Raw genomic sequence first — 10,887 nt, forward strand, 5'->3', positions numbered from 1 at the left:
ACCTCTTCTGTAAGCGGATGCATAGAGGTTATTCGAAGGTCAGGCGTCCCAAATATCCACTTTTCTTGGAGAACGCGCTAGAGATCTATCAAACGGCGTAGGCTCGCGATCCCGACAGGCGTGAACACTGAATCTTTATTTATACGTAGGAATCCCCGTTCTTCAGAAAATTGCAGCAAGTTTGCATTCGCTGGTAACGTTCCCGTCCCCGAGTATCCCGCGACGTGCAAAGAATACTCGACAAAGAGTCGCAAGAGGCTTCAGCGAAGGCAAACGGGCACAAAGGCTCGTCCGAAACCGCGGAAACTTTATTGGCGCGTTCCGATTACGCGCTTTTGTCGAGCCGAGTAGCCTCCAGCGAGAACGCTACAAGATCTTCGTCGTTTCGCCATTCGACTCAGGCGAGGTCTTCTTTGAATCGTCACGCCTCAATCGTGGCACCGAGAATCGTAGTGTAAGTACGGAAAAAGTGAAAAGTGGAGCTTACCATGACCCTCCCACTTTGTCGAGATCTGTAATTCGATTTTTTATTTTATAATTGAGGTACTATTATTCTCACCTCCTCTGTTGGAAGCCCGAAATTCACGAATAAAAATTGTTTATTTAATTTTTATTGGTTCGTTATGATACTACTTTAATTAATTCCAAAGTATACATCGATGGCGCGAGAGAATTACAAAAATTATTATTAATAATCTTGGTTAGTTGACGAGGATTAAAATCGTTCGCTTTATTTAATGCAACTGTAGCTTGAATTATAGCGAGTCAACGATGCCTGATCGCAAAAAGTTGTTCTGGAAGGAATAGAAGAAAGTCACCGTGGAAGCGGGCTCGAAGAGTCCAGCTGCACCTTGGAATGGCTCGTCGAGACGCGTTGAGAGACAACTCGTGTCAACGGGCGCGGTGAATTAATTCATCATTGAAGCTAACGAAGGGAATAACTAGTTGCAGCGGATGAGGTGGACGCGTGTAATAATGAGATGTCAGATAAGAGCCGACTGAAAATCCGTTTCATCGCAGTCCGATTCGCTTTTTCACGCTGCCAGCCCGACGCGGCGATGTTCCTTGCTGATCTCGGAGGATAGCCGCGCGTCCGCTCGAAAACGAGCAAGAAATCGAGCTTGACAGGACGATGACGGAGTATTTGCAAATTTCTGACGATGAAGAGATACTTGTGGAACTTCTAAGTGTCAGCAAAAATGATCTAATCGTTACATTTCACTTTGTACAATTTTGGAACAACTTGGAATGCCTATAGACCTGTGATTTCTGGAGAATAACTAGAAAAACTTAAAAATTTTTTCTATATATCATTGAAATTTTCAAAATATCTGACTCTCAAATGACCTACGTCAAGTGTGTAATGCTTTGCCAGTGATGAACAGTCTTGGAATGTTTCTAATACTTTATTTGGTCTTAAAATTATACTTCTCTGTAGCTAAATCGTCCGCCATTTTAGAACATTCGATGCTTCTAGCGAGATCCGAGGTCTGGCTGTGTAATATAGAGCTCGATCAAGCGTCCACGCAGTATTTTTCCCAATTATGTGATTATTCTAAGACTTAGAATCTAAGTCTTTACTGTTCGAGATAAACATCGTCGAGATTCTAGGCTGCAAGAATTACGCTCTGCATTGTTTAAGCGTCGACAAATCTTTGCTAAAATATGGAGTACCTTCCAACATGGGAGATGTCCGATTAGAGTATAAAAGGATGCGTCTGATCTACAAGCTCGAGTCACTTTCCAATTTTATTCCGAAAAACAAATCCATTTTGGAACGATCAATCCTTAAGTAGCAACGGTGTTCGATAACAATATTTTCCACTAAGAGGTTCTACTTTCCAAGTGTCATCCAGTGTCTGTTAAAAAGCAGAGGAACAAAGGCTCTTGGCATCAATATCCAGAGACACGTACACACCAGAACACAATTCTTCGCATCTAAGAGTCTTCAAAACTGTGTTGAAAACACTATCCAGGAACCACAATCTTTATCGTGACAGAAAAACTGACTATCCTCATCTAGTCCACCATTCCAAGTACACGAGTGTCACTTTCCGAAGCTCTTCAGACATCTATCGCAACACTGCCTAAGAAACGAAGTCCCTCAACATCCACAGACTGCTGAATTCCCTATCCTCGTTCACCTGATCTCAAACGACACCAAAATGGACTCAAGTGGCTAGCCATCCTCAAAGACTCAATCCTCCCCATCGACCACCAGATGTCACACCGCGTCGTAATCCAGTCGCACCTGGGTCACACTTTTCCTGGACAGTTCCCAGCGTTTCCCTAGACAAGCCGCGTCCGTTCGCCGATGGAACAATGACCACGCGTCCTGGAAACGATATGGCGTTGCTCGTTTAGCGCGAGAGATATGCCAGATCGATTGCGTTATCGCCACCAGAGCTGTGATGTATCGCCGACGCGCGGCCAGGATTTTTCCTACGAGCAGCGCTATAACTACGTTCACGATCTTATCGTCTTTCCTGCGTTATTGTAGCCATTGCCCAATGGGACACTGCCTTTTGCTCAACCGACCCCTAAGTAACGGATATCGATCACCGAAGTTAGAAAACGGTGCTTCAGCTGTGATATTCGCGTCGATTCTTCGAATGTTGAAGTTGAACTTTAGAAAAGTTCTGACTAAGAAGGGAAAAAGTGACTGCTGAGGTCTATGGTCTCTCAGCAATTTCTGATAATGATTCCAGAGATTGGAAAGGTTAAAGAAGACTTTATTTATCAGCTAGGAGGCTCTGTTGATGTTGTGACCTATAATTCTGAAGTCTAGAGCCTCCCATAGTGTTCTGTCAATATTATTCTTACTGCAATAACTTCCAACATTGTTCAGAACCACTACTGAGACGGCTAAAGCACTACACGAAGATTCTTCCATCAATATTTAACAGTTTTGGAATAACCATCAGGTTCTTAGGTTCTAAGCTAGTCGAAGGGATTGTCCGCCCCGGCAGTCCGTCTGTTTATTTTTAAACGAAGGCTAGAGGACGATTCCGGCTGCTAATTAATCCTCGCACTAACGATCTTTTTCGTTTCACCTCGTTACATGAAATTTATCACGGCTCTCATCGGGAACTCGGCAACTCGTCGAAAAGTTTCTGTGCAGAATTGTTCGCAACTCCAGCCCAGTCTCTCGCAACTTCGTTCGTAAAAACATGGCGAACTCTTCGCCAAAGAAATTCACTACGGATTCTTCGCACTTTTCGTTTCGTTACGATTAACTTCGATCGATAAAAAGAAAGGAAATGTAAATATCGAGCTGAACGCAGTGGAATTGTCGCGATATGATACTCCTTTAGGCTTCGATAGCTACTTAACCCTCCACCAAAGCTGCTCAACTATCAACAATTTTCTTAATCAAATTTCCTTCAAACTTCACGTCTCCAGGTCAAAACCTCCAAGTGGGTCACAAAAATATCTTCATTTTTAATCTGATTTTTAACTGACCGCTTCACTAGGTAATCAATCCTCATCAGTCTTCGTCCTACCAGACGCAGCTCGTCGCCACTGACGGTTCTTCGAATCATAGCGCAAACTATCGCTGGGAAACGATTAATTTGACGATTCGCCGACAACCTATAGCGCTAAGAGTCGACGAATGTGGTAATTAAACGGATCTAATTAGCGGCGGTTTATCGACAGCCAGATTAACAATGTCCGTTCAGGGCAATCGGGGGTTGCGCGACGCATCGGTGAACGCGCTCGCGTGCGCGCGAACAAAAGCCACGCTTTTGCCAGATTTTTCCCGTCGGGTGTGCCGTGCAAGACAGACAAACAGACAGACGCATGTTCCCGCGAAAAATCACCGCGCTTCCGGTGGACAATGGCACCGCGCCAAGATAACGAGCAGGGTACGTGTTCGCGAGGATTTTGGTGCTTTAAGCAATCTCGATGGCGTCTTTGAATCACTTGGAATTTTTGGAAAAATTCTGAACATATTTATTGACGAGGAAAGGCCTGACATTTTATTTTAATTGGGATAGTAAAAATGTTTGGACAAAGATGATTAAATGTAGGTGATTCATAACTTCAGAAAAATGTTAATCGGAAAATTCAGAGCCTCGTATTTTTCTCAAATTTTTATGAAGTTCGCGTGAACGGATACCGAGCACTCCAATTTTTATACTTTTTTTTTTTTAATTAACAGCCGATGAAACATCTTTCTGTCTGCTCAGCACGAATTTATAAAGCAATTTTGGATCGCGTCTCTTTATATTTTATATGTCAATCAACGGCTAATGGAGAGAAGAATTAGCTCGCAGATCGCGGCGAATTAATGAAATTTTCTACAATTTTAATTTAGTTACCCCGTCGATTCGTGCGCGGTAAAGAGAGCTTTTACTTTAATTTTATTTTAATTGGTTGCCACCGGGAGAGCACACGCGATGGCAGAATTGATGAATTTTCCCTCGACCTTCATTCGATTTCGCCAGATCGCGAGTTTACAGGTTTAATTCTATTTTAATTGCTACTTGGCGCGAAGAACTGCGGGATTGACGAATTAACGTAAAACGTGAACTATGCAAAATAGCTCCCGTTTGGATGTTAAAGGATTATCAGCCGGCGCTCGCGATAGGGGCATTAATGGACCTTCCTTTATATTCAGTTTCACTGATAATTGGTTCGAAGAACCGAGGGGCCTCTCGTGGCGAAATTAACGATTCCTCTTTCAATTTTAATCATTATTTCGCGCGTCGGGGATTCGAGTTCGTTATCGCGCGATCAACGGGTTTTCTTACAATTTTGATCGTACGAGTGAAACGCGCACAGAAACGCTGGCTAGCAATCGAGGTGTTTACGATCTTGCTTTTGAAATTGAGTTTAATTTCCCCGTTAACGATTTCGAGTCTGCATCGAATCCCAATGGCTTCGAGATGACATCTTGAGAAGAATCTTATTAATTCTGACGCGTATGAAGGTAACGTGATTGTTAAGGGATATATTAAGAATGTTATCGGTGATAACTGCGGACTGGAACCTTCGAATGTCCGCCATTTTCCAACTTACAACGAGGAAAAACGCTACACCAAGTTTGAATATTGAAAAGTACGAGGTCCTGCTGCTTTGATATGTGGGGAAATCAAAATGGAAGGCTATAAGTAGCCAGAAATAGAACAATCACCGGAATTCTACGTTAACTTTAGTTTATGTGCCTATTAAAAATTGAGGACATGTTTAATTCAGTGTAGAGTAAAATTGACAGCCCTTATATCACCCTGTAATACGCTTCTGGACTCTCAATCAACAATTTTTAATTTGTTATAGGTAAGAGGACACTTGGCTGATGATACATTTACAAGATTCAAGATTAAAACATCAACAGCTCACTAATTAATCGATATATGAATCGTTACTCCCCATAAAATGTGATCTAGCAGTGCCTTAAAAAATTGGATGACTTTTAATGAATCTTGAACCAAGATCCTAAAACTCTGAGAAGCGCATCTACCTACAAAACAGAAGCCAGCGACGTTTCACAACAGTTGTGCGGTCTAAAACTTGCTCAACTTTATCAATAGTATACGAGTCGCTAACTACACCAACAGATAAATCATAGTAGTCAATAAAATCCGGTCCATCAGTAAGCAGTTTGCCGATGTTGGCTTCATCCAGGGATCCACCGTCTCTATCATATGAACCCTAAACCAGCATCTGACCTCAACGTCGTCAACCGCCCACACACGCTAACTAGCCAACAGATAAATCATCCCATGGATTCCCCATAAAGTTCAATCGACGCGGAGAGCAACCAGGCACCGCCAGCGAGGCATCTAACAACGTCGTTGCAAAGATTGACAGGCGTACAGGCGGCCAAGTGAAAACACATGCCCGCAAACGTTAACAAACCGATCCAACGGCAACGTCGATTCGGAAAACGAATGTATCTTGCCATCTAAGCGGATGAATAAGCGATGAAACGGTTTTCTCACGTGCCGGGCGTAGATCTTCCCTGGACGATCGTTGCGAGCGTCATCGCTACCCGCCGGGCTTTCCAGTAACGATACGTGCCCTGCGCTCGCGAAAACCGGAGAAAGTGAACGCAAAACGAATCAACCAAATGTTTCTAAACGGCGGCTACCGCCGAAATAAGCGTCAGAACGCGGATATCGGTTTGCGCAAACGCGTAACAAGTTCACCGCTGTCGCTCGTAAAAGTGACCCGCGGATACAGTAATTAAATACCGGCCGATTTTTCTACCAGCGAAGCTCTTTTTCACCGCGGCCTGCCCGAGGAATTCCTGATCGGAGAACCTGGCGGAACGATGCTTGAACTGGCTAAGGCAACGAACACCCGATCACTGCTGTTTTTTGGTGTAACAGAGACTCCCAGACGACTCTGACGCGGCAATTGACGACTTCTACAAGGACTTCTGGAAGATTCATGGGGATTCTGAGGAATTGCTGGGGAATACGACTTGAATGGGGACCTTGGTGGCTTGATTCTGACGATTTTTGAGGTGATGATGACTGGTAATCTTCAGAATTGTAATTTGGTTTCTCAAAGAACCAATGATTTTACTGAGGTCACAGAAGATATCTGATATTGACTAAATCCTCAGTAAATCCTCAGAAGTTCAACTTGGTTTCCCAAAGAACCAACAATTTCATTAAGATACTTAAACTCTCTAATATACTAGTTACTCAACGTTGAATCATAGACTTGGACTCTCTGAAAACACGAACGGCTCCTCGAATTTACTAAATCCGCACAGAAGAAACTTGATATCTCAAGAAACAACGATGTTGTCAACGCAACAGAAGTTCTTTTTACGCTTTGGTAACTCTATCTCGGTGGGTTGTAACCCGAACAGCAAGTTTTTGAACATTTGCAACAACTCCGCGGAACTTCTAGACCTCCACTTCGATCACAGTCGCGAACTCGCGTTTTTGCGTGACGCGTTCCGCCAGCGTTGAGTCAAGTTTTTCGATTTCTACTTCGAGAGACTTGTTTACCCAATTTCAACAAAAACGAACGCCCCGGTGTTTTCGAAAACAACGATTTAACGAGGATTGGCTGTTTCTTTCGGGGATACCGTATCGTCTGTACGCTGAATCCTAAACCAAACACTCGTGGAGCCGAGTCTACATGTGAATATGACCACTACGATCACTTAACGTCCAGATTCACAGGTTTCATTGAAGTTCCACGAGCCTACGTGGCCGTAACACGCGCTACAACTGGTTGAGGACGCCGTTCATAGCCAAAACAGGATATTTATCTGATCTTGTGACTCTGCCGCGAAGAAGTAGCGCTTTATGACAGTTTTTGAACTCGCTTATCTATATAAAACCTGTTTTACTAGGAAAGAAGACTTGGGTATCTAATCTCTTCTACCTCTTATTATAACGTATACTGTCTGGAGAGACTTTGTATTCCGGAATTCACCTGAATTTGCAAATACGTTCAGTATTTTGAAGAGTAATTCATTTCTTGGCGATGTTGTCTCTACTATCCAGCCTGTTTCCGATCTGGAAAAGATGCTGTATGAGATAGTTTCTCTAATTTGAATTCTGGTTGATCCGAAACAGAAGCCTAAATCGTCTAATTCACCAATTGTGGACTTGTTTCCAGGAAGTGAAAGGTTACAAGCCTCGTGCGACACGATATAGTGTGTTCAGTGACAAATAATTGTGAGTCCCAGTATAGAAGAATATGTGAATAAGTTTGTGACTGTATATCAAGATGAACGTTAACCTCAGTTTCCTACTAGATGCTGTTAAACCATAAATATTGCCTAGCAGTGGTCTCTCTGGATACTCTAAGCACTGTTTCTTGTCTAGGCACTTTGCTCTGCAAGGTTCATGAGCAAATTTTAATTATTCACCATCGACACCCTATGAAACGGACCTATCCACCCTTCAGAAAGAGATTTTTCAACGGACGGAAGCTCTACAGAAACAGGATTTTCAGCCCTAATACCTCTCATCGGTGGAACACAATGCTTCGATACACTTCATCCGAAAACTGGCCACTAGCGATCTAGGGAATCTTAGACGCAGACACGGCACTCATATGATTTCCATCTATCCTTCATCAGAAACGGATACTGTAACAAGTTAAGACCCGTACCGCAACACCGTTTATCGGGCACACTTCGGTGAAAACTGTCCACTGGTGATAACTAACGATCCTAATCTTTCGTCAACGCACTGACCCCTAGCCGCGAGTACACGACACTCGGAGGATCTTCGTGACTAGGATAAGAACACAGTTCGCTCACCTGGTGGCGTGATGCCGTGTGGGTTCAGATGCGGGTGATGATGCGCGCTACTGAGGATTCCTTTTCCTTGTAGATGATGCGCCGTCGGACCAGGCGAGCTGGTCGCCGGCAAATGGGCCGCCGGATTGTAGAATCCGGCCGCTGCCAGGGTGGCAGCGCTGAAGTAGCTGGCCACGACTACTGCCGAGGACGGATGCGACAATTCCCTCTGGCTGAGCAACGGCGGCGGCGTTTCCGGTGCCGCGGCTGGACTACCAGGTCCTCCTGGTGGCGGTGAGGCGCTTCCTTGCGACGACGAACCGCCCAAAATCGGCGGATGAGTGTTGGCCGCGGTCAACAACGAGGAGACGCTGAAGTCCGTCGGTCGTGGGGCTGCTGGAGCCGGCAGGTGGCCGCCGGATATGTGTCCGTTGGGGTTGCTGGACGGTGTCCCAGCGATCGACGTTGGGAAGGGCGAGTGCTGATTCAGAGCCGTCGCTGACGCGGGGTACGCCATCCCAGGCCCCCCCGCCTCGGCCCTCGGCCCCGTGTTCGCACCCTCGACCACGTTAGCCTCCAATTCTCGTCTACGCCGTTGACCTTCTATGTCCTTCGCGGAGGAGTCCACCTCCTCCTCCACCACCTCCTCGACCCGTGATCGCTGCTGCAGCGCGGAGGGTTGCGGAGTGCTGGCGCAGTGGGTACCCCTGCACGCTGTATCTTGTTCGAATCTCATCGAGACGGGCGAGTGTGCCGAGTCGCGCGAGATTCCTCTTCGAGTGACTCAAACCGAGGGACTCTATAACCTAACTGACGCACTGTCTGTCCACTAATCGCGACACTTCAGGCCGCTACAATCGCGTCTCTCGTGTCCGTTGTCTCTATCACTGGCTAGCTGACCCGTCCACCTATTAACTGTTCGGTTGATTCTCGGACATGTTTGGGAAGCGTCGCTCCGGCCCGCTCAGGAGCGGATTCCGCGGTCCTGGCTACGTTCTCGTAGCTCCCACTGGGATCTCTCGGTCGCCTCAAGCACCGTCGCGAGCCGTCCAGACGACATATCGTGCGTCGCGACGGTCTTGCTACGCGACGAACCTCTCGGCTCCCAGGAACAGCACTCTCTGTAAACACCCGGTCCACCAGCACCGTAAGCACACTTAATTCAATCAACGAAGACACACTGTGGGCCGTCGAGCTCTTCAACGAGCCGGTGGATTTTTCGGACGAGCCTGCTAGAGATGAAGCACTTAACGGGATAGTAGTTATCCTGCGGTTCACTGTTCACTGACGTGCACTAGGTCCGCGGGAAGTTCCTCCCAGCGCACGCTGATCACCTCACTGCCGAATCCGGTTTCGTTGGCGCGACGGGGGTACGCGACGACGCGGGAGAAGCTGGCGAGCAAGAGCGCACCGGTTCGAGCGGCGTCCGACGGCCGGACGACGCCGAGGACAGTTCAGCAAGCGTATATCCGCACGCGAAAATCAGACGACAAAAAGGCAAGAGAGAGGGCTCTACGGCTTGGCTCAGCAGCGAACCTCGGCTGGGGCTGGAGAGCGGACGAAAGGTGTTACTTGGGTGGCGCCGCGATGGTCACTGAGCAGCGCTAGGATTGACACCTCCTCTGGGGGCTCACCCCCACACCTCCCGCGGAGGTGTTGGTGTGCTAAAGTCCTCGTCCGGATTCAGGGCGTGTGTACGCGCGTCTACGTGTACGCGGACGCTCGCGTGTGCGTGTATACAGACGAGCGGAGTGTGCCTGCGCCGCCGAACGGACGCGGGAGGCGTGAATGCTGGAGGGCAGCGACGCGAAGACTGAGACGGTACAGGGGCTCCTCCTCCCTTCCCCTACGACCCCGAGTGACGCGCGCGGTGGGGGAACTCGCCAGTCGAGCCGTTCTGCGCTGTACGCTCGATGAAGAAGGAAATACGATTATGCGAGCGATAGAAGAGCGTGGACGTAGCAGTCTACTGGCGCCCTTCCACGAACTCCAGCGGGCGATAATGAGCGCTCGTAGCGCGGATTGGCGTTCCGGCGCCAATCCGAGGCGCGTTGCTCTCGACGCCTTTTCCGACGTTCAGCGTTTCTCTTGCACTCTCCGTGTTTCTCTCGTCTATCTCACTTATCCCCTCCACACACTAGGTTCTGCACGACGCTCCGAACGTTCTTCCCTCGATCTCTCTCTCTCTGCCACCACCCCCCACCATCCGGCGTGTAAGGGTGTTAACCGCGAGTACGCCCATTAACACCACCCTCCCCGCGGTCTCTGCTTCGTAGGCGGGGGTACAGTGTGGAGGGGGAAACGCCGATCGACGTTGCTCGAAACTTCGCTGCGAGAACGTTGGCGATTGACACGCTGGATTTTTACCGGTGCTTGCCGAACGACTCGTTTTCCGCGGACGCTTGACGTTGAGGTGTTTAACAAAGAGAATATTTCAGAATTCTCGTGGAGAAATGTCTGAAAGCATTTTTGAGAACGTTATGGTGAAAGTCTTGATCTTTTAAAAATTGGGAGAGTTTCTATAGTATAGTAAGAAAAAGTAGTGTATCATTTCCATCGTGTTTCACTCGAGTTTGATCAATTTATGCTTTATGTTTCGAATTTTTTATCAATATCATGAGAGAAATTTGAAGTTCGAAGTATTTTATATTTTAAAGATTCCAAGGCTTGGA

At 47.0% G+C, this 10,887-nt stretch overlaps 1 protein-coding gene across 3 annotated transcripts in view; it reads right to left on the reverse strand.

Annotated features, from left to right (window-relative positions):
- Positions 1 to 10,118, reverse strand: part of LOC128879214 (optomotor-blind protein) — a 114,224-nt gene extending 104,106 nt beyond the window's left edge. The window contains exon 1 of one of the 3 annotated variants that reach the window (XM_054128152.1): positions 8,237 to 10,118. In XM_054128152.1, coding sequence (XP_053984127.1) covers positions 8,237 to 8,951 — 715 coding nt within the window. In that variant the 5' untranslated portion in view covers positions 8,952 to 10,118. The remainder of the gene's footprint in view (positions 1 to 8,236) is intronic. The other 2 variants (XM_054128150.1, XM_054128151.1) reach the window with 2 other exon arrangements.
- Positions 10,119 to 10,887: the final 769 nt, after the last annotated feature.

This window comes from Hylaeus volcanicus, chromosome 7, assembly GCF_026283585.1.
Source record: "Hylaeus volcanicus isolate JK05 chromosome 7, UHH_iyHylVolc1.0_haploid, whole genome shotgun sequence".
NCBI classification, from domain to species: Eukaryota; Metazoa; Arthropoda; class Insecta; order Hymenoptera; family Colletidae; genus Hylaeus; species Hylaeus volcanicus.